Source organism: Lepidothrix coronata, unplaced genomic scaffold (assembly GCF_001604755.1).
Source record: "Lepidothrix coronata isolate B3197 unplaced genomic scaffold, Lepidothrix_coronata-1.0 Scaffold262, whole genome shotgun sequence".
NCBI classification, from domain to species: Eukaryota; Metazoa; Chordata; class Aves; order Passeriformes; family Pipridae; genus Lepidothrix; species Lepidothrix coronata.
In genome coordinates this window covers 781,938-808,987 of record NW_016690442.1, presented here as the reverse complement: position 1 = coordinate 808,987, position 27,050 = coordinate 781,938, and the positions used below count along the sequence as shown (strand labels likewise).

Here is a 27,050-nt window from a genome sequence, read left to right as displayed (position 1 = left end):
GCTCGTTTTGCTAATGTATTCTCAAACCAAATTAGGGGCTCTGACTCTCGGTGAAGTTCGTGAGTTAGTTGCCACGATGCACTGAATTAAAGATACAATCTCGGACTCAAATCAGATTAGAGCCCACACACACACATGCAAAAGCCCACTTTCTAATCAATTTTATAAAGGGCCTTCAGCAGAGATACACTAATGGTATTGAGCTAAGATCTTTAAACTAAGTCTGCAAGAAGTCTGCGGAGATAAAAACACACACTGTATTAAAGAGAAAGCTCTTCACTGTGCCCTTCCCACCAAGAACCCTGTGCACACTGGAAGAGCACCTCAAAACACAAAAAAGCACTCCCAAACCCGAGATGTTCCCTCATGTTCTCCTCTCTTGTCTTCCTACTGTAGACCTTTAAGTCCCTTCATGCATTCACTTCCTGTGAAGCTGCAGCAGAAAGTCCTTTCACAGAGGGCAGAGGAGACAAGAGATCTACAGGGTCCTGATATGTGTTAGGAATTAGACATAATGAGAACGTATGAACCCTTTTAGGACTGTCACGTGAATCTGTAAGAAGCAGGCAAAGTGGAAAATCAGCTGACCAGGTTCAAGCAGAGTTCCTACTTCCACACAAGTGCCTTGTAGTCACACATGAGATGCTAGGCACTGCTCTGGTGCTGGGCACATATAACTGGAATGCCACAACAGCCACATCCTGGCAGAGATGTGTCTTAAGTGTATGCTAAAGGGCTCCCTTTAGAGTGCAACTGCTATCCATGCCCAGTATCTTCACATCCTTCTGCCCTCACCTCTCTGTTTAGCAAGGAAGTTCTCATCTATGGCAACAGGTTTCCTTCTCTGAAACCAATGTTCTGACATGAAAAAAAAAAGTTTAGTAAGACGACCCAAGAAGGTGACAACAAAGGCAAGACAGAAGAGTTTATAAAAGAAGCTGCAACTGTTTATTTAATAGACCAGCCATTGCTTAGTCCTCACCAACCAGAGAATAAGGCAATCTGTGAATACTCTGGTTTTGCAAGGTTTTTGGTGTCAGATTGGGGAATAATCTTCTGCTCTGTTTCCATATTTCCAGTAAAAGCACCTCAAAACATTTCAAACACAATAGAAAGCCAAATCTTAGAACCCAATATCAGTCTTTATTTGCTTTCTAAGATGTTGTTTCTAACAAAAGGGCAAGAGGATACTGGCTAAGATTACAGAAAATCTGTATTTAAAAAAAAATCACTGCAAAAATAGAAATTCCTCTTTAGATATAAGGGAATATGCTCCTTAGATCCTCATAAGACTTCAGATGATCAGAATATTCTTCATTTCTGAAACTCTGGTTGGCAAATTGAATTGTGACCTTCTACATACACAGCAGACTCCCCAGCAAATCCTGACAAAAATAAGTCAATCACAAAATAAATTTCTCTGACCCAGAACAAGCTAACATGCACACAAGCCTAACGACACACTGGAAGAGATCACTTGAACTTTCACAGCGCCAACCTTCAACGGAGGGAGCCTTCCCCTTAGATTTTTTTCAGACAGGTGAGAGTTCCTAGAGCTTGGAAGGACAGAGGTGGCCTCCTGCAGCAGAGAGGGATCTGTAGTGCCATTTCAGTGAAAAGCAGCAATGTGCGGAGACCATAACTCCCAGGTCCTTCTTCATCTTGCAAGGCTCAGAGTCAAACCTGTGGTTTGTATGAGCTGCTCCTCCACATTTACTGCATGCATGCATACAGGATACAATCTAAAGACTGTATGAAACCAGCAAGTGCTCTTCTGACCACAGCTACCACACCCACCAGTCACCCCCTCACCAGCTTCCTCTAAACAAAGTAAAGGGATTTTAGCAAGAGAACTGTGGCAGATATGGGGTCTAACTGCTCTACACAATTTTGCTGAGCAAACTTTCTCAGAGCTCAGAGGGGCTCCACTTTCCCTGAGACAGCTTCAGGCCTCACACCACTGTGGAGTTTTACAACAGTCACGTGCTGAGGATGACGCCAGTTTTCAATGCAATTAACCTTTCCAGCCTAATGAAATGGCTCTATTGGCTGTGGTGGCAGCAAGGAGCCCCTTGACTCTGGCAGGCTCCTGAGGATGGGTTATCGAGGTTGCAGAGCGTTACTGCTCCACTTCTACTTGCAGGCTGCAGCTAACTGATGCCAGACCTGAAAGGAGTAGGCAATGCCAGCCCCAGCATCATAGTCCAACATCATATTGATCCTTGGGAGAGGGGACTTGGGTCTGCGCCCACTGATCTGCTGTGTCACAGGCAGCGTTATTCCAGGAACATACCCTGGGCAGCAGAAACACACAGTTGAGAGGAAGAGGAAATTTCCTCAGATGGGAAAGCATATGGACTACCCCAGGGGTGATACAAAGGCAGCACACTTCTCTGTGACTTAGGAAGAACCAGATCTGTGATGGAGCCTCAAGATTTTGTGCTGTTTTATTCTCCAGCTGGAAAAAATAGGCATAACAGCCTTCCCAAGGGTGGGTGGCAACTGCTGTACCTAAGGGCTGACGCTTTGAAGTCTTTCTTTCTTTCTAGCTGTTGAACTTCTGCATATGATAAGGGAGGAGAAGGGGTGCTGTGCAAATCTAGTTTTACGTGATAAGGCCCCAAAAATGCACGGCATGTGGAGAAAGCAATGGGTACCTTCGACTGCCACATCAAGCCATCCTGACAATACAGCTCACAGGGATTTCAGTCTTGGAGTTCTGCAATACTGCAAATCTGACCCACATTTGCCCATGACTTTAATAGTCTCTGTTGAGATTTACCCTGCAGTGCTCAATCCAACACACTTCCTTAATTTCAAACATGCCACAGAGATCACCAAGCTCAAGCACTCAAAATATTAGAACCTAAATTATACCCTTAAAATTATTAAAATGGCATTAAAACCAGAAAATCCTACAAATAAAAAAATTGCTTGTCTTCTGTTGTCTTCTGTTTCATGTTCTCAAGCCATGATATCAAACTTCCTTCTGTAATGCTGAGAGACAAAAAATTGCATTACAAAACAAAATCATAACTGGTGCATCACTACACTTCAAAAAAAGGCCTCATCAAATATTGCAAGATTTTCCTTTCTCCATATTTGTTGCTTTTCTTCTTTCAATAAAGTTTGCTTTTATTTGCAATGCTTAGCATCATTATTTTCACACACCTTCCTCACTGTCTTTACAAATTGCTGCTGTATTTTTCAAACACCCAGCGTATTTTTCAGTGTTTCAGTGTGATAAATATATAGCCAGGACACATTCAGAACTCGAGTCCACGTCCTACATGAAACTCTAGTTCCTTTTCATATACTCACTCATTGGAAAATAAAGAAAGAAGAGCTGCCAACCAGCTGGCCTGAGGAGCTTTGACATGCGTTGTCCATGTGCACCTTCCACTGAGAGGCTTTCTTGGTTTTTTTAGACCTTATGGAACAGGATAAACTTTACACAGAACCTCAATATTCAAAGGCAGAGGAGACAGGGCAGAAGACAGAATATGCATATGGAAAACACATTTTGAAAAAAATTTAATTATTGTTAACTCTTTAACAATGCTGGGTTATGCACATTCTATGTGATATCCAGTAATATGTACTTCCCATGGACGTCAGTCTGGAGCCTATTATTATACAAGATGACAATCTTTGGATAGAGATCATTGACTTTTTTTGAACTTTTGGCTATAGAAAGGAGGAGTTCAAGAAACCTAGACTCTGCACATGAAAGGGCAACAAGTGTTCCCATATCTGGCATGTTCAGTGATGTCTCAGCTCTTAAAGAGCAATTTCCTCTCCTGTCATTACAGAAAAAGACTGTTACATTTTAGCTCTAGTGGGTATTTCAGGACAACTGGAACTGAATCCAATACAGGAAAAGGATCTCCTACAACCCCAAACAAAACACTTCATACTCTCATTGCTGCACTTCAGGGTCAGTGAGCTGTGGTTCCCATTTTCCTGGGAAATTGAAGGTAGCTTGCTGAATGGTACCCTGTCACAATAAAGGTAAGTGCTGCTGGAGGTGGCAGTTTACAGACAGGTGAAGATGCAACTTAACAACAGCCAATAAGTGGTGAAGGAAGGAGCAAGGAAGTAATATTTTTGTTGTGGATACCATTCCTTGGGTGTCAACAGGGCCATACAGTTGCAGAGCACATCAGACAAATAGATGTTGAACAGACACTAGATAAAGCCTCCCAGTACAGAGACTTCCTGCAGCAGCCATCCAAGGCCACCTTGTCTGGTGTTGGTACCAAGGAAGGTTTCCTTATTGGAACTTTCATTTTAAGAAGTCTTTGGCCATTTGGGTCCTAAATTTGAGAAGTAAATGCTAATACTGCAGAACTGCCCAGGAGATAAACCTGATTAATAACGTTGCCCTACTTACTGGTACCTGGGAAGTAATTAACCCATCAATACTGCCCTTCTTGAAGTTACAAAGCTCCCAAGAATAACAGAACCACATAGCATTCATATTGGTAGAATTCAAACACTTTAACCCATTCAGTCTGGGGCAAAGTGACACTGCAGATTAGGCTGAGGTGAAAGAAGCAGCAAACCTTCAGTGGCTCAAAAAGGCCACTTGCAGTCCTGGGAAGCCCTGGATATCACTAGTGAGACAGAAGCAATCAGAAGAAGATGGGAACCATGGTGGGGAGGGGGAGGTAGAAGAGAAATTAATTCTGAAAACTCTAAAAGGTGGCAGAAAAGAAAAACAGAAAAATAAGTCCCAACAACTGTAAATTAAAGGCAATCTGGATCAGACTGAAGCAGATACATCTCAAAAGCAGAAAGTCAACAGATAAGCAGAAGCAAGAAAAACACTGTCATTTATGACTTCAGCACAGAGTATGAACAGATGAAGAACACAGACAGTGTAATATAGATGCTGCCAGGGTAAAAAGGTCTCTGAAATCAGTGCTTACACACACATTTCAATACACAGAGAAGCTTCTCACAAAGCAGGATGTTTTCCAGAACTACAAAATGTGCTTTTCTCAAATGTCTGAGTGTGCAAATCAGGACTGCCATGTGCATTTTAAATTTACACATACACATGTAGGAACATGCTTGGAAGAAGAGGCAAAGTAGTATTTACTGAAAAATCTGTGACAAAGTAGCACTGATGCATTTGGACAGCACATGAGCTTTCATCATGACTACAGAAATTCAAGCTAAAGAGCCTTGCACAAGGCACCCATCTTCAGGAACTTCTTTCCAACCAAAGGAAAACTGGAAAACAAACCAATTTGTGGGATGGTGACTGAGACGGGACAGGTTGTATTATTAAAGGCATTATTCTCATTACAAAAGCACTTCACAGACCCAAAGTATTATGCAGTGCACTATATATTAAAGATCTGTCTTCATCCATGAGAACTTACATTCCATAGACAGACTAAAAGATAGAAAACGTTTTGATGCACAATTTACAGACAGGGAGAGAATCAGAGACTTAAAGTGTTTGCTCAGTTCACTTAGGGAAGTTATAGAAGAGCTGGGAACTGGGTTTCAGTCCTGATTGCAGCTTTAGAGCATCCAGCCTCCTTAAGAAACAGAAAGCGGGAAAGCTGCTTAATCACAGGAGTTACTTTGTGTGCTTCCAAGAGCTATGTATGTACTTCATTTATTGGTAGGACATAATACCACGGAAACCAAAAATCTCTTTTTAATGAAAAACACCATCTGCAAAAACTTTTGCATTTTCTCCAGAACTTCCTCTATAAGTACATTCGAATAGTTTTCACGATTTTTTTTCTCCATGAGGTATGTTTGCTTTTACTTTGCTTCAGTTATTTTAAGAGAAAGATCATTTTCTCTCAGAAATGACAACAGCGCAAGTTTTTCTTCAGCACATCTAGGGGAAAAAATATTTTCTCAAGCTAAAATTTTACCACTGCCTTGGGAGATTAAAAAAAAACCCAAAAGCCCTAGAGATAATCTTCACTCACTGGGAACACAAATCAGACAGCAGAAGGAAGTCCTCGGCAGGAGATACATCCACTTGAGTGTCTGCAAGAGAAGGAAGGAAACAGGGAAAGGTTCCCTCTGCCAGGCCAGAAAACATTAACTCTGCACTCTGTGAGCACTGCAGCTAGGGTTTGGGGAGCCTGTGCTGCCATCTTCAGGGATGCTCTCACCTTTCTGTGACCCAAAATCGCAAATGAAGGAAAACAAAAAGGGGGAAAATTTCCACAAAAAAGAGGAAAATGAGATATCAGCTCTGCTCTTTTCCCTCAGGGATTGCTGGTTGCCATGTCTTGACTAGCTCACAGAGAAACATAGAAATTAAAATTGGGAAAGCCAAATAAATCCTGCCTAGGCCACATGCATCTCCAAGTTGCACTAAAGCTAACTAATCATTGGTGTTTAGCCCTGTCTGATTTCTCTCTCCTCTTCTATTGCAGAGTGGGATTATTCACCGAGTCTCTACGGCAGATGCTCAGTCGATGCTAACTAACCCTCTTCTTTACAAAGCAATTTCGAAGAGACAGAGTGAGAGACCCTGACCCTTTCCCACAAGGCCTGAATTAAAATGAGTTGATTGTGTGCCCACAGGCTTCTAAAGCTCTGTTTGCAAGAACAAATCACAGGTAGTCAAAAAACTCATGTATCTGTTACTCTTCCTCAGACAAAACAGCGAGATTTGAGATGCTGTGGGGATATGTGCTGCGTAATAACAATGGTAAATTGAAGACGACAAACCAGATTCTCCTCGTTTCTGACCTAGTGGCCACATGAATATCTCAAATCATTTTGAAGTGCTTTCTGATGTGTGCAACTCTCCCTTTTTTTCCACTACAACCCATTCCACATTGTTGTGAATTCTTTGTCTCTTCTCTTAGTTCTTACCTTATTACACATTCCTTACATTTTTCAAATTGCTTCACAGGCCTCCAGCCACAGGGCCCTCATGGATCAAATATTACACAACAAAATATGATCCACTAATATCTCATTTTCAAGTTGAAAATCATGTTGTTCCCCAGCTGCTGTGAGACAGAACTTTCTTTGCTGGTCATAACATTGACTTAATGGGAATCGTATTCTTCACATCTCTATTGCCCTCTGGCCTCACTATCCCCACACCCTCAGTAAATGTGACTGCTTCATCTCCTCAATTCATCTAAATGACAAAATACGAAATAACATTTTTATTCAAATTAATCACCAAGTGTTTGCTCCTACTTAGGTCAGTATAAGCACTCAAGGTTACAGATATAAAACAGTATTATTGTGTTTTATTAACTTTAACAGCTCATTTTTGTTTAAAGTTTTTGGCTTTGTATTTTATCTCACCTAGGTTACAGTTATTACCTCACAAAATGGAAAGCTCCTTTTTTTATTCACTCAGGTCACTGTAATAAATATGTTAAAAATTATGATTTACAGTGAATAAGAAGCAACACAGTGTATCTTTCACCCACAGGGACTTCAAACTGCTACTCAAAATTGTATGCACATTAAGGGACTGTTTCACTCATCCCATCTCTGAAGTCTAACACAGAAGCTCTTCTGCAGCCAGAGCTCAAGAAGCAAAAAAAAGACTTGTCTGTCCATTTAAACTATAATGGAAAATAAAGAAAAATGTAAATGTCGGAGCTGAAATTTAGTCAGAACGTTAGTATCTACCAAATAACCAATACTGCAATGCCACGATAGGTGCCAGGGGCACAGAGACAATGCTGGCGCCTGGTTGAGGTGCTAGCTCTCAGAGCAAAGAATTTTTAATCAGCAACACCAGCTCATGCTCTGCCTTCCACATTTGCTTGGTTGCCTCCTGCTCAGCTTTGCTAACCTGCAACAACAGTCAGGATCACAATTTAGCATAAGTGTGAATGAAAGAGGAAGAAAAAAGTAAATGGTTTGTTCCTAACTCTAGCAACTCAATAAAAAAAAGTAGACGGAGTAGAAAGCTGTCATTTGGCTGACGGATTATTTTAAAGCCATTCCACAAAATTTAATAGACAGTCTCATCTCACATTGTCCTGGTCCTTTCCATGATCCATCACATGCACTAAGCTTGATCCATCTGTTTTGCTTGTCTTTCAAACATACACCTGCCTTCCCCCCTACCATCCCTGACTTCACTCAACCAACTGGCTGACACTGTCTTGCAGCCAGTGCCAGTGATGCATCCCTCTGCAAGACCCACATCTACTGAAAACACTGGCAGAAAGCAACTCACTAATGATGGGTGAGATGTGCAATGAAGGACTTATGCTCTGTCTTTCCAAAATCTGTACAAAACATAAATGCACTCGCAGTCTATAAAATGGGACAGATTGTTTTTCTTTTCCCAAGTGCTGGCCTACTGCTGGTCTGGAAAAAAAGAACAAAGCTGGAAAATCCTTCATCTTCTCAGCTTTCTGATCTCTGCCTCAGTGCCTTCTCTGCTGCTCCCTTTCCTTTTCCTATCCACACCACAGTTTCCAGCGCAGTGCCGTGTTTCACCATACCTCTGACAGCCAGGAGTGCACAGCAGTCTAGGCCCTAGGAAGAGGCATTCCCCATGCTGTCCTAGGGTGAACCTGCAGATCTGCTGCTCTGTGCCTCTGTGACTGTTCCCAAAAGGACATGTGGAAGCAGAGGGGAGATGTGTGTCACACTGGGTGCATGGCTGCTGCTGCAGAGGAGGGCATGAAAGACAAGCTCCGGAGGAAATAGTGGCTACTGCAGGCCACCACGGGGGAGCATGAATAGAGCCAGCAGCAGACAGCTTATCCATGCTGTGCTTTGGTCTGTGCAGTAATCCCAGCCTCTCACTTTCATGAGTGCTAAATTCACACAAAAATGTTTTTTTTAAAACCCACCACAGGCGATTAAGCTGTGATCTAGATTAATTAGCTGCCATATTTCATTTTTAAAATCAGAACTGGCCTGTGCTGACACCAGGGAAACTTATAATATTTTTACTCGTGCCTAACTGCCTCTGATTTTTCACGCTGCCTAGAACTGAGTGGCTGCTCCCAGCCTCACTCACCCATGCCAGGCAACTGCCTGCACCCGCTGCTGGAAGCAATTCTGCTGCACCCCTGGGGACGAGTGCTGAGATGAGGACAAAGAACCAGGGATCACCTAATGAAAATGCTGACCCTGGTGTAACCAATGTGCCCCGAGTAGCATTGCTTCAGTGTTGAAAACAAAAGATTGATGAATTGTATAATGTACTTTTACTGCTGCTAATTTTTCTGAGTGCTGCTATTTTGTGTTTCCTGGAGGCTAACAGGCCCCTTTGGCCACAAAGCAATATTTACTCCATCCTGGAAGCTGGGTTGCTTGGAGGCAAAAGATGCGTCCTTGCTACCTAAGTGATAAGGAAATGTCAGAATGCACATCATGAAAAGGACATGTCTGACAGAGGTTCAGCACCACTCATGGAAACAAGGCTCACCTTCTACCTCCTATGCCTGTGAAGTTCTTTCACTTTGCTCCTTTAAATCCTTGCAGAAAGCAGGGGATAGGCAACAACCCTGTTTAAGCAATGTCATGGACTAACTTTTCCAAAACTAATTTCTGAGGTGGTAGACTCTCTTGTCCAGCACTACATTGCTCCCTCTCCATTAAAACTGTACGTTCTCAGAACAAATGCTGTTCAACCAACCTCCACAAAGTACCTTTTAATCCGTATGACACTTCAAATAAGTGTTGGGCTCAAAAGCCCCAGTCCCAAATCTATATCTCCTCCTGGAATTCTCTCACGGATTTAACACATTCACACTCCTGTAGCTTCATGTTTATGTTGTTTTATGTACTACCTTTACAGGAACCATCCTAACAGCACCTTCTTTAGGCCGAGGAGATGTTCTGAGACTCAGTTCAGCAAGAAGCTTCTCCTGTAACAGAGGTGAAGCTTCACAGAAGATATCCTTGCTTGCTTTAGTACAGCTGGACACACACAAGAGGTGTGTAAAGGTTGCATGCATAAGGCACGTAGGTGAGGTAGCAACGCAGACACTATGAAATTCTCCTTACGTTCATTTGAATATGAAGTATTCATATGAATATCAATGCAAAGTATTCCTCAAAACCAGGTAAAACACATAACCTTCCTTTTCTTCTCCATCTCTATGTACAATTTCTAGAGTAAGGACTTCACAACAGTAAAGAGCCACCAGAACAGGAGCAATGCCATCAGCCCATGAACTTCTCAAGCTGAAGAGGTTTGCCACGTGCTGTTCTCTGTTCCCCCCATACCAATCAGCAGAAAGGACTTCAGAGAAAAGTAAAAGTTGGGAGAAAGCTTGAAACCATCCCCTGCACCACAGTGCAGGGGCCAACAAGCAGGCAAGGCAGGCAACAGGTAAGCAACCTATAATCCTGCAACACAGCATAAACATTTGAAACCATATGAATAGCCAGCAGTGGCCAGTAGTACAGGCCTGAAATTTTTTTTAAATTGGTGGTAGTCCCCAGTCCCCCTCTTTTCCAGCTCACCGACTGTGAGCTTTTTCTCAGGAAACATTCTGTAATATCTCCACCTCAATTAAAAAGGTCAACTAAGCTTTTCTTTCTTCCGTGCCAAGCCAGTGTTGCTCTAACTTGCCCCAGCTGAAGCACAGGACTCCCATTCTACCTCACAGCAGTGTGTCATTCCTGCCTTCTTCACTCCCTCGGAGCAGAAGTACAGCACAGGCCTCCTAGCAGCTGCTAATGTGCATCTTTCTTCTCTAGTTGCAGGCATGCTAAACACACTGTAACAAATCTCTTCATCCCAAGGGAACAGTTCTCTTTCTTCAGGCCCCCCACGACATTACACACATCAGCTCTTCCCAAAGTCAGAAGCTCCATTTCAAAGCTCCTTTTCTCTCTGAAATATCCCACTGCTCCATGTCTCATCACCTCTCCCAGTGCAATTTGCTCCCAGCAACACTTGGCTTTCAGGTTCCCCACAATGGGTTCAGGAGCCAGGCTGTGCTTTCAGCCAGTGACAGGGGCCATGATGGGTCTGCCAGGTGGAAGGGACCTGTGTGTTTGTGTGGGCAAGCTTTACATATGTGCCTCTTCCTCACCTCACAAGGATGCTGCTGACAACTTTCAATTTGTAGCAGAAAGACAAAAGAAGACAGTCTGCAAATGTGAAATAAAGTCCACTTCCAGTGCAGTGGCCATACAGTGCATACTGCATTAAAAAGCTGTGAGAGAAACAAAGCAATAGTTTTGCAAGGTTTGATCCCAATTTTAAAGCCAACTCTCATTCAATTTTAGCAATAGAAACTTGTGCATGTGCTAGCAAAATCTTTCTTCCTCCTCTATGACATCTCCTAAAGCTGTTGCATTCAAATTCCAGCTTTTTGCAGGAAGCACTGCCTGTGAATTTTCAGTGCATGTTCAGTAAGTTAAATGAGAAAAGGAGTGAGAAATAAATGTTTCCTAACACATGTCAGACAAAAACCTTAGTCACATGTCAAGATGCAGTCACAGTGACTGGACTTCTGCCCTTTGCTTTTCAGCCATCATTGCTTCATCCCAGTCTGATCTCAAGCTTCATGACACAGATTCTATCCTTGCTCATCCTTTTCCCACCTCACGATCAAATACAGCTCAAACAGTGTCCAGTGGAAGTATACCATTTGCAATTCAAAATGCTCAAGATCATTCTGAATCATGAACTCTCCTCTGGATCTCTTGTATAGAGAAGTAGAGTATTGTTTGGCATTGCATTCTGCATTTCCTTGCAGCATCACAGTTATCAGGATTCTACAGAATCAGATGGCACTAAACTTAGATTTCCTCTTAGATTTCTCTGTTACATTTGCCGCCTTCTTTTTCTTGATTTTGATTTTATCTATTGCTATAAAGATGCAAGTGCTGCTCAGTTTGAAGGCATTATATAGATACCTTAAAAGGAGCTTGAAACCAGAGTCAGGTCTCTTCTTCCCAGCTATCCTGTTTCAGTCTTCTTTCTCCTTTGCACAGGCCTTCTTCCATGGCTTTCATCCTCATAAATTTGACAAAGGCCATTCTCCTCTGGAGATCTCTGGAATTCTCCACGTGCTGGAATGCTTCTTTGGAGTCCTCCTTTACTCACCTCTGCTGTGTTTTTATCCCAATAATATTCCTTGTAACTTCAGCGAGTTCACACTTCACCTCCTCTCACACCTCATTTGGCATTTTGTCCTCTGTGCATTTTAGCAATGCATCAAACTGCTCCCCAATTACCACTACGTAGCCTTCTCCAACACACTCCTTATTTTTCCCAAAGGGCTGAAAGAATCATTTTATGCATTGGAAGCATGAAACCTGAGCTCTGAAAGAAGCAGCCAGTGATATGAGGCAGTAACAACACCTGGCAGAGTTTTATGGAAGGAAAATCACTTGTTTCTGCCATTCCGATACAAAGCTTTAGTTGGTTCCTGTCCTCCCACTTCAACGTGATGTTTATATTGGTTCCAGGTATATCATCTTCTACTATGATGTTAAACTGAATGGCCTACTATTAATCTTGTGCCAGTTTTACATTGGTGTAGCCCATCTATTTTCACAGTTACTTGTCATTTACGCAAGCAAAAATGACAGCAGACTCATATTCAAAGTACCTTAGAAGACAGTTTTAAAAAGAAAGTTCCCAAACAGACTCAAAGCTTGTAGATGGTTTCTTCATATTGTGGCTTCTGATTGTCTAGTTTCCCATATAAATTCTTAACACCAGCCTCTTCCTTCAACAGCAGTAACAGCATTTCATGGTTGTTAGCTGCTCTCAGAAGATGAAGTAATCTGGTATAAATTACCTACTGCTGTGAGTAAAACAGAACCTGTTAGCACAGTAGTCGCTTCTAGAAGGCAGCAGGTACTGACTACATTATTACAGAGAGAAGGTTTTCTATCACAGTCAAAGTCATTTTAATATGGCATTATCCTCAAAGACTTTTCTGTATGGCTATTGAAAGGTTTTTTCTCTGGTTCAGTAGTACACATCATGGACAGTGTCAAATCCTTGTCCTAACTCTGACATTGGTGATGTACCAAAGCTACAGTGGGACCACTCAGATGTCATTCTCCCAGAAGAAACTAGAGACAATGAGGATTGAGAACAGGGATCAGAACAATGGCAACCCTCAAATAATTGGACTGTTCCTTTTAAATCTGCATTTAATTGTTGCTCATTGCTATTTATTTATCCTGTTAAGAAAAGAGAGGGTAGTTGATAAACCAGCTACTGACTAAGAAAAAGATGAAGAGGATATTTAAAACAAATATCTGTATGTATTCACCATAATCTAAACTAAATGAGAAATTTCTGTATCTCCTAATGAGACACAACAGATGCTTTTGATGAACCAACTGTAAATTTAAGACAACATACCTTTCATTCTTAACTCAGGCTGCAAGAGCCCAGCAATTCAGTTCTCAATGACACACTTATACTCCCAGGGAACCAGGAAGGGGATACTTCTCTTCCACATTCATTTCTGTGTGCATTTTATTAGGAAGAGACTGACAAACTAGATAGAAATTTTAGACTCCAGAAAACAATTGGGTTAACTCAAGTATAAGGTAAAAAACCTCAAAGAACACAATATGAAGGCATAACTGAAATATAGTAGTGTCTTTCTGAACATAAGCAAACACTTTTTAACTGTGATGGGTGACCAAGCACTTGCACAGGTTGCCCAGAGAGGTTGTTGAGTCACCCATCGTAGAGATATTCAAAAGCTGTCTGGACCTGATCCTGAGCAATCAGCTCTAGATGGTCCTGCTTGAACAAGGGGTTGGACCAGATGACCTCCAGAGGTCCCATCTAACCTCAACCATTCTGTGATTCCGTGAGAAAGCAAGAGATCGCTTTATTTAGGAAACAGTGCACAAATACACAAATGATGCAGTAGTAAAGATTAATGCATTTTTCAAAGACTGCATGAAACTCATATGTGAAACACTAAGGTTTCTCTTTCCCTATTAAAATTCTTCACCATGAGATCTTCATAGACTGTGGAATCACTCTGCAGGGGATGTGGTGACAGCATTCAAACTTATACTAGTAAGATGCTGAAAGGAGTGTGCAGAGTAGGACACGACAGGGATGACAGTGTCTTTCTTCCTAGAGGCGCCACGATGTCCGTGAACATGGAAACTCTCTCTTAATGCAGTAGTGAGAGCCCTGCCAAGATGCCCAGGAGAAACCCACATGAGGACAGAGTAATTTGAACATTTTCAAAGATGTGGCCTATGAATAGAAAGGTGCAATGGTTGCTCTCCAGGTAGGCCCTGCAGCCCCCTTTGCAACCCGGCGCACTGTCGGCAGAGCCCTGCAGATGGCTGCAGAGCTCTTTCAGCTCCTGTCTGCGCTAGAGCAGTGGGCAGTTGGAGGCGAAGCCACTGGACGGTCCTTCACTGAAGGAAGCAACACTGTTCTTTGAAAAGACGGACACTTCTCTCTATGCTGCCTTTATTTCTACCCAAATGTAACAGCCAGTCACCTGCAGGCTGAACAGCACTGTCTTTAACCTCACAAAGATCCTCTATTTACAAATTTTCCCACGACAGATGAAAGACAGAGATGCTGTGGCTCTTAAGCTGAGCAAAAGCGAACTCTTCATACACGAGGACAATTTGTCGCTTTTCTTACTAAGGGTCTGCAGTCCTAAGAAGCTCTTATGGAACAGATATTTGAAAAGATGTATCTGTTCCTCTATTGCCTATGATGCCACGTCCTCTTTCTCCCTTCCCCAAACCTCCACCTAACTGCGCTGCACCTATACTTCATGTCAGGTTCAAGTACTGTTCCTGAACAAGTCATCTTTGTCCACTGGCTTTCCCTTAAATTCTGCCTTTAGCTCTGAATCCTTTTTAAAAAAAAAAAAAAAAAAGAGATCTCCATCACTCTGGATGCCCTCCTTCCCCTGAAGCCATGTCTCCTACTTCCACCTCCTCTATCCAGTGCTACAGAGCAGATCTGTGTAGGGACAGGGCATTTTACATCACAGAACTTTGTGTGAAATCCTCCATCTGTTTCGAGGGATTCATGAGTTTTTCTGTGCCCACCTTCTATAAGTTACATGTTTTGAGCACAGGATAGTCGGATGTCTGTACAGGCCTCTCAGTGCACTACGGACAGCTCCCCACTACTGACACTCAGTGGAATTCGGTCCCCACAGGAGATAACTCTCCTTGAAAATTCCAGCTGTATTAAGATGGCGTGAACGGTTTTTTCATAGTATGTATTTACCTGGTCCCTTTCCAATCTATGCATCTGAATCAAATAATTGTCTCAGAAGAGGGAGTCAAGAACTTTTAAAAGACACCAGCCACCCAACCTCTTTTAATCCATCCAATATTAAACTCGTTAGTCATCAGGATAACAATCCTATTTGCAAATCAGTTACCTTTATCAGATAACCAGTGGGACCTAGTACAATACCTATTAGTCCAACAACATCACCACCAAGATATATAACTGCTTCTGTACAAAAACCTTTCTTCTAATCCTTTTTAAACTCAACAAGACTGATTGGCTTTTATTATTCATGAATTAATTTTTAACTCTTGGTCCAACAGGGGAATTGAATCTATAACATTTTGCAGAGACTGAAACAAAGTGATAGTATGTTGAAAAAGTAAACCAGCCTAAAGCAGGTAATTTTATTTCTTTCAACCAACAATTAAAGTGTGTGTGGAGGGGGGACATTTGAATCTGTTTTTCCCTAAACACCCAAGGGAAAATTCTAAGGAAAATTAGTGTATTAAAACATGTATAGATATCACATCACTGTACTGTAAGAGCTTTTGTTCTTGTTTCATAATAATGTTATTTTAAAAAGGCTGTGGAATTAAATTTGTTCATATTTAAAAAAATAAACCTATCTTAGAATAGGAAATTGAGAAGGGAAATTTCAACAAAGACGGTCCATATTATTAGAGAAGTAATGATCATGGGCAGAGATTAGGGCTTATAGTTCCTCTATAATGACAGCCCCCTAACTGTAATTGCTAGGAAAAAAAAAAAAAAAAGAACTGCTCTGTTGGAAAACAAAAAATACTTATAAAAAGAATAAAAAGACAATAGTCAGAAACACTGTAGGCGATGAAACAAAAAAAACCCCAAAATATCTCATAATCAAATAACCTTTTAAGCTACAATTCCATAAGAGGAAGCACACTATGTTTTGTGTCTTACCAAACCAAAATCACATTTAAAAAAAAAAAGTTTCCAAAATAACCAAAAATTAAATAAATAGATAAAAGTCAGTGATTTGGAATTTCTATTATGGCTATGGCATATGACCCCATCTTTATCTGGACAGTGTTATAGCTGGATGTATGTTTGCATACTGTTTTTAAATTACTCTCTGATAATTTGTTTAAAGAAAATCTCTGTTCCTCTTTAAAAATCACCAATTCATTGATTTATAAACAGAAGATCTAACTGCAGTTATTTAGTAGCACCTAACCCTACATAATCCATAATTATATATATTCCAAGAGAAACATCCAATTGTTTTTTTAAGCACAAATGTTCTATATGGTATGTACAGCTTTTTACATTTACAAAACACCTTCTATGTAAGGCTATGAAGAGATTTACAAACTTTAATTAATAAAGACTCAGAGCAATCTTGTGATGAAGACGGACATACCTATCCTTATTTTTTTATATACGTTTATACACTAATACACACAGAAATATGCAACCACATGCAGAAAGGCTTGCATATGCATAACAGGAGACATACAGATAAGTGAAATATTACTATGCAATATTGAATGAACACTTGGTTATACATAAAATTATATAGTTCATATACATGCGTGTTCTTTTAATTCATAGTATAGGCACAAGTATGTATAATTAAGGGTGTACACCCTCCAACAGACATTCATTCATGCACTTACAGATCTGTGTAGGCAAGGAAACTCTTTTCTCTCCTACTTCGATGCATTCTAGTCCTCTACAGTGTGCTTGGTGCCCCTACGCAACTTGTATCAATTATTCCAAAGGAGATGCATCTGGCATCATCGATGTAAAATTCTACATACGGACACATGATACATTTAAACATCGTTTTCATAAGGTCATAGTTGCTGCAATCTATTAAGGCAAAGAGAACCCACAGGAGGTAAAGTCATCATTCTTCACAATGCCCAAGCACCAAAATGCAAGTTTCCATGTCAGCATTTCCTTGGCTTTGAAGGTGAGTTTCAACTATATCAGACAGCTATGGTCCCCTCCCTACCCCAATCCCTGGTTAGGCTGCATTGCAGGCTGCACATCATTGCTTGGAAGCCGCTGTTTAACACAGGTGTATGGAGAGCCCTGATCCAGCCAGATACCTCTGCACTACTGATGAATCAGGTAACAAAAACTGCCTACTAAAGTGTCAGGCAGTGCGCACCAAAGCTTTTAGAATTATAGGAGAATGTTTCAAGTGTCTCCCTGTACCATTACCCCCTTAGTCTCCAAAAATGACAAAAACCCCAAAAAACTCCATCAACAGAAATGCAAAAACTATGAAGAAACTGAATTAAACTCTTAAAGAGAAAAGCAGAAGCAACATCCTATATGTCTGAAAAGGAACTGAAGAAAGACTGAATTTGTGTGTTCCAAAGAATTAAATCGCTCTTCCCCTACAGCACTTTCTGAACTGTTAAAACTAGATGACAATCAAATGCTATACATGCTCTGGAAAAAAATAAAAATAAAATGAGAGCAACTCCTCAAAATTCCTGTATGAATCAAAGGTTGTTTTAAAAATAAAAAACAAAGCATGTAGAAAATGTACACATTTAAAATGTGTATTGGTTAATTCTGGTTATGTGCACCAAAAATAAATTTTAAACAAATCCCTGAAATCAGTAACATCCTATGTTCTCTGCTGCTATGTTGCCCCATCTGTGAAAAACTCATCTATATAAGTATAATTTCTTAAATCAGGAAACAAATAATATGTCTGAGAATTAGAAACTTGTCAGCTTGACTGAATAAAACCAGAAACGACATAGAAGATTTTGGAAAAATAAAATCTGTTGAAGAATAACTCTTTAGTGTCCTTCAGCTGTTTAATTTTTTAATATATAAAATGATGTAAATCTTAGTGAGAAATTTGGTTTGTAATCATTCATGTCAGTACATCAAAAAAAAAAAAAGTACTTGCGGCCGCTGATAGAAAATTGTATTTCTGTCTTATTTTCAACCAAGTGCTTACACATTCTTAAAATTATCATCTTCATATGCAAAATCATAACAGGAGAATTGTACATTTTTTTAAAGCTGTTCTTCTGACCTTTGTCTTGAGTGAAAGGACATGGAGACAATACACTCACCAGCATTGTTCACAGTGACGGCTCCATCACCGGAGATTGAAGGCCATTATTACGAAAGCCAACTTTAAAGTGCCATGAGAAAAAGGAGAAGAAACTAGAAAATAACACTTCTAAATATGCCGTATGTACCAACAGCCTTTCAGACCAGCAGACACACAGCAAGAAGTAATTTTCAAGTAAAACCAGCTGCACTAAAATACAGACAATCAATTCAAAACAAAAGGTGTTGTAAGAAATTTTCTCCTGTTATGCAGGATACTTTAAGCTTGCGGTACCAATTCCATCATCCACATTATAGGCTATTTTCATTTAAGAAAAATATATGACTCTTAAAATACATGATAAATCAAACACAATATCTGGGAATGGAAAAGGAAAATTTGGACTGAAAGAAGGGGAACTCAGAGGCTCTTCCCCCACTAAGAAGAAACTGGAATAGGCTTCCTTTTCCTTCCAAGCCTTCAATAGGATGCAATATTTGCAAGATATCCTTACAGTCATGACAAAAAAATTGTATAAAAACAGCCACCCCACTCTAATCTATTTTATTTCACATACATAAAAATGCAAAAATAAATAAAACTCTGTCCAAAACCAGAACACTCCTATCACAAATTTTATTGCATTTTAAGTCCTATCTTGAAATCAAAAAAGAAAAAAAGACAATATTCACATGAAAAAGCAAAGTAGTCCCTTTTAGCTTCCGATGCACACATAGGTTTGTGACCTTATGAACAGATTCTGTGTTGTTCATTAAATCCTAAATTATTTTTCACTAAATCAGGAATATTCTTTGTAGGACAAAAAAGTCATGCTAAGGGTGACTAGACTGAGATTTACCAGGATTCCACAAAGGGAACAGGATTTGTTAGATATTTATTCCTCCCCCATTCAGAAAAGGAGTGCAAGAAAATTCCAGCTCAGCAGGGACAGAGAGCCATCGCAGGTTGTGTGATAACAGCTTGCCACCTGCTTTTCGCAAGTTGTCTCTGCGAAGTGCAAGGGGCACTGGGTAGTAACGTTGCCTGTGGTGATCGGAATGCACTGAACAGCTCAGTATGCAAAAGCACTTACTGGTACACAGTGCTCTTCACAAAGGGCATTGTAGAATGCTTTCCAGACTGTATCAGAAGTGCTAGGAGAGGAAATATTGGTGCATGTGTCACAGGAGGAACGTAAGCATTTGCTAATACAATAAAAGAAGGTATAAGCAAATACAGGTACAATGCTGCTCATAGCCAAAGAAAAAAGGAGGGGTCGGGGTGGGGGCATGGAAGAAGACAGGAAACTTAGCAGCAGTCAGATTAGAAGGAAAATTTCTCTGCGAGAACAGCAAGGGTTAACAGTAACATACAAGCCCTGGTCCAGTCAAGATAGGGTCAAATGATGTGCAGTGAAAGTTTCAAGGCCTCAATCCCCCAGAGCTTGTTTGCTAATTACATTTGCAATTACAAACATGACAAATATATTATTATACAGTGCGTTCCACCTTGAGCAGACATGTTTCTCCTCACGGACAGTCACTGCCAGCAGCCAGACTCTCAAGCACTGGAAGAATCCAAGTGCACTGTGCTCCAGCTGCAAGCATCGTTTTATGGGCATGTCTATTGCTCTGAAGAGACAGGGCAAAGCTTTAGAGAGAGGCAGCACAGCAAGGATAGAAATAAATGCAAAGAATAAGTTACTACAATTTAATTCCTAAGAAGTAAAACTCACCAGGTCAATAGCTATTACTAATAAATAATATTAAATTATGTTCTGTTCCCGATGACAGGTGCAAAGCACTTTACACATGCAAGCTACATAGAAATTACTACATTCACAACTCAAATGCAGCCGATGCCAGGAAGACAGAAAGAAATCAAGTTTTTCTTTTTTTTTTTTTTTTTTTTTTTTTTTTTTTTTTTTTTTTTTTTTTTTTTTTTTTTTTTTTGGCAAGGTCACCATAGCTGTGTACTGCTAATATCTTCTTTCTTAAGTCCCTTCACTAAACAAACAACTATCTGACACAGTTTGCCGTGGAAACTCTGATTTTTTTCCCCCTTTTCCCCCCAGTTTCTATAGCAGCATTACCTAGGAAGCTCACTGCTGGGTTCTGGACTGATACTAGATTTACTTGCTCCCACTGCACAAACTAAAAATTCTGTTGTGTTTCCTGGCTGTAATGTTACCACCAGCAGCTCTATGGAATAAAGAACAAGTCCGACTGGGAAGAATTTCCCAGTCTCTGCAGTCTACACTGGAATCGTTGACATGCAACACTAGCTGCTGCTACAACCCCCAACTCCTAAATCAAGAAGTGTAAGTTAAAATAAGTTGGGGAAAGGACTTCGGCTTTTATAGCCAAGCTTTGTCACCACTTTTTTCTACTTTTACTATTTCTTTTCTTAATTAAATCTCTCTTAGGCATTTTACAGTCTTAGGAGAAATTCTAACATGCTCCCAATGGAACCCATTAAGTTCATATACTCTCAGGTTTAAACCTTTTACCTTCTCCTTTTTTCTATTCACCGAGAGAATTTGTATCCTTCAAGCCCTGAAAAATTTTGTGGAGAGACCCACTCGCGCAATGCACAAAACTTCTTACTGAACTGAAATTACTTGAAGAGTACAGGTATTTTCAAACAACATGAAATTCAGAGCAGTAGTGACAGCACAGAAACAGGGCTGGGAAATAATAGCAGAAAGGGCACAGAAAGTAGAGGAACATTCTCTTGGAGAGGAAGAAAACAAGATGTGAAATCTCTATCACAGCAACTTTCTCTGATTCAATCTCTCCGAAGTCTTTCCCCTTTCAGGCTAAATGCAATATTTATTGATTACTTCAAATCAATAAAATGAAAAAAAAATCCTATTTTTTAAATATATTGATCTTTCCATATTTCTCAATAATTGATAATGATTAGATCATGTTTACTTTTACAAGTGGAATTAGAAGAGGAGGGAAAAGTTAATACAAATACTTTAAAGGTACCAATTTACTCATCAGCCTCGTGCTCACTAAACTTAGTGTACTGAGACCCCATTTTACGATGGGAACCTTGTCAGAAACTCAGTACCTACAACAAGTCCCTTACAGAGGTTTTTCAGTTTATTCTGTCAACAAAACAAACAACTCCCTCCTGTTCTTCCCAATTAACAACTCCTCCTTATCCTAGCCTGTCAAAGATATTCAGAGCAGACAGCTGCATTCATATTCTCTGACTCAGATTTCCTCCCATTCACAGAATATGGAGATTTCCATTAACCTCTGAAATCAAGTCACATTTCTTCAGTCTATGCATTAGGGTCAGTGACAGTAACTTTTTAAATCCCCTGCCACAGGGCCAGAATTTGCTCCTTCACAGACTTAAAATTCCAACGTTATATCTTTCCATCTCTCTATCTAATATGTAATTTATTACTTTCAACTTTTTCCTTCTCTTCATAAAATAATTTTTATTTTTATTACATCAGTGGCTCACGTGTCTTTCTTGTACATCAGAGGAAACAGTGTGAGAGACATACCATCTGGCAGGATGCCCTCATTTGCCAATGGTTTTGATTTTACCTTCATGATGGTTCCTTGGTCAGTTTCTGTCTGTCATGTAGAATATTAATTAGAAACAGAAATGGCAATTTTGCAGTCCTATCGACATTTTTGGTGGCAACTATAACTAGGCAAATTCTCTGGGATGTGAAAGTTAATACAGAAAAGTAAAACGCCATATTCCACTCTCCTTTGAAACAGCCTTAGGTTTGCATGAGAGAGATGCAACACCGATATTTCATATGACCATACTTACGCATGTGTATCTACCTGCATATAAATATTTACAGATGCACACATGTGTTTGTGTGTGAATATATTCACATATGTCCGTGTACATTTGTGGTGTCTGCACACACATTCCCTTCCTGCTGTACTGCAGACAGACGTTGTCAGTACAGTGTAACTAATGTATTCTCACCATATGCCCTCACCTGAGAGACAAACTGCAGGTACAAATCTTTGCCTTTGTTAGTTTCCCAATTCGAACTCATACAAAAGCTTCTTCCTTGGAGCTGTATCACCTACCCTAGGAATAATTCTCCCCAAGGTCAGTACCAAAATGTAGTGAGCTAAAGAGTGGATTTCTGTGCAAGAAATTAAATACATACATAGCCTTAGAACACACGCACAAAGGGTCAAAATTAGCCAGATGCATTTTCTTACTCTCCTTGCAAGATCCTGCACTGAAGGAAACCACAAAACCTGCTAACCAGAACTTCCGCAGGTTCCTGGTGTAATCACTCAGATCAACACACACAGGCAATGGACAGGGAACTTTCATTGCTCTAGGAAGATAAATACAAAACCTGAAGAATGGATTAGGGGTAAGGAATTCTTTTGCTTAGTTTTTGTTCAGACTCTTCTTGAGTCTGACTTAAAAAAAATTAAGATTTCCTCAAACTCCAAGGTGAAGGGAGTCACCTCTCCTCTCCTTTGCCTTGTTCATTCTCTCTCTCTTTCAATAATTGTGAGGTGAAATACATTTTCCAGGGAACTGTATGGATCACGTATTGAGTGACCACATCCACTTCTCTTCCGACATTCTACTCTTCCTCATATTTTTTCCTATAGCATAACACGCAACTAAACAAGAAGAACCAGTTTGCAATGTTTTTAAATTCGCTGCTAATTTAAGGTTTAATTTGACAAAAATTGCCATCCACAGAATTAAATGCAGTATTTACAAAAAAAGGAAAATAACTATTAAAATAATTTCAATAGCTAGCAGTCAGGAGAGTAAATCAGTAAAGTAAGAATAATATGCTCACACAGCTAGTTAGGGATACAGGCACAAATGCAACACCTGTATTTACACTGTATGTTCACAATGTAATTATGTTACAGTGGGAGGACAAGATGGTTAAACGGATATCTACTGGGCCAACTCTTATCCTCAGCTACAGGAATGTAATGTGAAATATAACTTTAATAAAACTCAAATGTAAATCCAATCAGTACCTGACACGCTGCACATATACCTTTAAATAATATTGCATTTTTAAAGCTTCCCACAGCTTACTTCTCCCAGTAACTTTTTCCAGACTTTCTTGCATCACTGTACTCCTTTAATTAAAAAAAAAAAAGAAAAAAAAAAAAAGAAAAAATTGAGCTTGAGATATTTTACATTTTATTTCTCTAGTCTTTCTGCCCCAACCTCAACAATGTTCAAGAGAATGTATGTTAGCACACAGAACCAAGCAATTCTTTAAACAAAGAGCTCTCCAACAGTTCTTCATCTCAAAAAGCAGCACTCCCTGTCTACTGTAAAGCTATAGGGGCTCAGTGGCACTTCCCCCAGGGCCACCTTCATCTGTCTACTCAGCAGCCAAAGAGTTGTGAATACAGGTAAGGTGCTCCTGACATTTTTGAGAGCTGACGGAAAGCCCATGAAAAAGTAAAAAGGGTGAATGGTAATATAACATGCATATTACTTCTTACTATTTTCATGTTGTTTGAGGTCCTTTTTCTCAATTACAAAAGTATAAAAAATAAAAGGAAAAAGTTAAGAGACAATAGAGTAAGTGATGAAAATCTATCTTATGATTGTGGTATTTTGTTCTTTTTTTTTTATTAAGGTAAATGCATTTTCTATTTTTGCCTTAATTTTAAAAGACTCCCAACAGCATACAGAACACATTTCCCTTAAGAAATTGTTTGTTTATTTTTAATTCAAAATGGAGCAGCCACAAGTGAAGCACCAGTGGGGAAAAGAAAATCACAAGGGTTAGATTATTAATTTCTATTAACAATACTAAGTCTCATTTTAATGAAACTGCTGGAAGCTGGGGATTAAAGGAAATGAGTGTAAAGACAGATGGAATATTGGGAAACAAGAGACAGAAAGACAAAATCTGAAATGAGGAAAGAGTGGTATTTGTGGGGGATTTGCTTGGTCTAAATTATTTTGATTTTACTAAATACAACGTGTTCTTAAGACAAAAGCAATAAAATAGGCAAAATTACTTCATTCCCACCTCTGATGACACCACAAAACCTGCAGAGGTGACACACGGATTAACATGCAAACACACAAAAGGGTACTCTGTTCGGGGTGAGATTTATCGGAAAGGAGCAATGCATTTAAAATTAATTGTTCCAGTCAGCTGGATACAAACACTAAGAAGGTTTTGCCTTGTTTCCTAACTTCCCCAACAAGATCAAACCAAACTTAACATGCTAAAGTGATTTTAAACACAGCATTACCAGGCACAGCCTACTTCGGAATACAAAGAGCAGTAGCAGGTGCTAAGGTATCAGCCACCGGTCCCAGCTTGGGATGTCTGCTTGCCAGCCCTCCGACTCACTCCGCTCTTTCCCCGGGCAGGCTATCCAAAGAGTAAGCTGCAGGAAACTGAATTTCCATAGGGCATTTCAGGTGAAAAACGGACTTCTTAAATAAAATACAGTGCTTTAATGGATCTGCTTCGTATAATTTTATATGCATATCTCTTTATAGGCACCTAGTAATTCATCTAATAAAAATCCTAGCACAGACGGAAAGTAAAACTGCGCAGAAAGGACTGCCAGCGCTCACTGTTAGCTGCCTGTTCCTAGGAGATGAAGCATTAGAGGGAGAAGTTACACGGCAAGAAAGAAACACACCAAAATGCCGACACACCCCCAACTGCTGTTCCGCGGACTCCGCCGCACCTGCCGGCGCGGAGGTGCGCCCTGCCCTGCCCTGCCCTGCCCGCGGCCGCCCGCTCCGCACACCCGGCACACGCGGTGCCCCGCGGCGGCGGGAGGCGGCGGCTCTGCCGCAGGGAAGGCAGCGGGACTGCGGGGTCGCTGCCCCATCCCACCCGCAGCGGGACGCATCGCCAGTCCCAGCCCGCCCCCGGCCCGCCCGGTCGCGGCACGGCACACTCACTGGTTGTGGTAGCCGAGCGGGTCGGAGATGCACAGCTCGGAAATGTCCATCAGTCCAGTTTGAGCATTCCCAGTTGGAGGAGAAAAAAAAAAAGAAAGAAAAAAAAGGGAAAGAAAAAACACAAGAGAACAACTAAACTGCAGTGGGCTGGGAGAGCGGGGAGCGCCGGGAAGAGAAGCCGGCCCGAGCCCGGCGGCGGGGCGGGAGGCAGCGCCGCTCCGCTCCCGCACCCGCGTGCGGACACACTGACGGCGGCAGGAGGCGGGCGGCGCGCAGGACACGGCCACGGGGGATTTCGCCGCCCCGAGCCCCTCTGTAGCATTAACGCCGGGAGACGGATGGAGACGGCAGGGCGGCTATTGGCTCCCGCGCAGGGGCTGGGCTTGGAGGGCGGCTGGGGGAGGCACGGCCGGGGGGGGGCCGCCGGACCCGGCACCGGCACCGCAGCGCGACCGGCGGTGCCCGCGCAGCCCCTGCCCGGCAGGAGGGCGAGCCGGGGCCGGAGGAGTTGGGGCACGGTGGGATGCAGTGCGGGCCGCCAGCAGGGCTGGCCCCGGCACGGCAGCGAGGGCGGCGGGGCCGCCGGCAGCGCCCGTGACACGGAATCGCAGCTCCAGCTCGGTCCCGCCGCGGGAACGGTCGCAGCGGCAGCGCACGCGCCCCTTCCCTCTTACCCACTGATCTGCCTCTCGTGGACACCGGCTGTAGAGTTTAGGGTCGTGAAAAAACTTGAGGTGAAGGATGCCCCGTGCACTATTTACGCGGGTATGCCGGCGGGCGGCTGTGCGCCCAGACTGCAACCCACATGCACAGCCTAGGACACTGGCGTGGCACTGGAACGTGCATGTCCCATGCAAACACACAACTCCACAAACATACACTTCGTGCACATGGACAGACCCGCGTCTCACAGCGGCACAGCCTAATCACTGCATTCGGACATCTGCTTTCCCATACACGCACAAACGTGTGCAGAAGAGTGCCTGAATCCCATCTCAAAGCAGTGTAATTCAGATGTCACTTCAATGCAGTTGATGAAACTACACTGGAATAAATCCTGGCATATGAAATCAGAATCAGACATTCAGGATAACAGCACATATTCCTAGGCACAAAAACCATAGCTACAGACCCTCTGCAATCTTCACAAACATCAAAACTGGCACACACAACTAATTTAATGAAAGACATTTTCAAAGCTCTGCATATGTACCGGCTGCTGGTAGAGTCTGTGTGCTTTCACAGTTCCCGCATGCATCTTCACACTCATACAATTCCACTGCATATTTACAACAACATACCAACACCTATCTGAAGGTCCCTCTCCATATAAGCACGCAAACCTCTCAGGCATATGCCTACCACACACAGTCTTGCACTAAACCCCTGACTCACAGAGCTGCACTAAAGGGTCTGTTTGTCACTTGCTACCTACTCTCCACTTTCCAAACTGCACTCACAAACCCGACTTGTCTCTCTCCTATGCTTCTACTTCATGTTTAGATGTTCGGTGCTCAAATACATAAAATTATACTTAACAGATAAACAAAAACTAGAGGCCTTTTTAAAATAAAAATACATGCAAGCATATCTGGATAAAAGCTTTGTTCTCTTATGCCAGGCAAACAAAAATAAAAATGTAGAAACTAAGAGAGTATTTCTTAATATAAAACCTAGAATCTAATTTGAGGCAAGAGTGTGCAACACCAGGAGAAGCAAACGGCAGACTAGAGCTTTTTGAATGATGGAGGTGATACAACATAGCAGCGTGGCTCAGCTATAAACTATAAACACAGACTAAATTAGGTTACAACTTTTCACACAACCAGTATTTGTAGAAACTTGAGAATATTCAGAAAAGAGGAACAGTGAAAGTCACAG

The 27,050-nt window shown here is 41.3% G+C and overlaps 1 protein-coding gene across 3 annotated transcripts in view; it reads right to left on the bottom strand.

The window, feature by feature from the left end:
* ESRRB (estrogen related receptor beta) overlaps positions 1 to 27,050 on the bottom strand; it is a 130,550-nt gene that overhangs the window by 60,797 nt on the left and 42,703 nt on the right. The window contains exon 1 of one of the 3 annotated variants that reach the window (XM_017835710.1): positions 25,170 to 25,360. The exons of 1 other annotated variant lie outside the window; for it this stretch is intronic. In XM_017835710.1, the coding sequence (XP_017691199.1) occupies positions 25,170 to 25,219 (50 nt within the window). In that variant the 5' untranslated portion in view covers positions 25,220 to 25,360. Of the gene's footprint in view, positions 1 to 25,169; positions 25,361 to 27,050 lie in introns of those variants that run through there. One more of the 3 variants, XM_017835708.1, reaches the window with a different exon arrangement.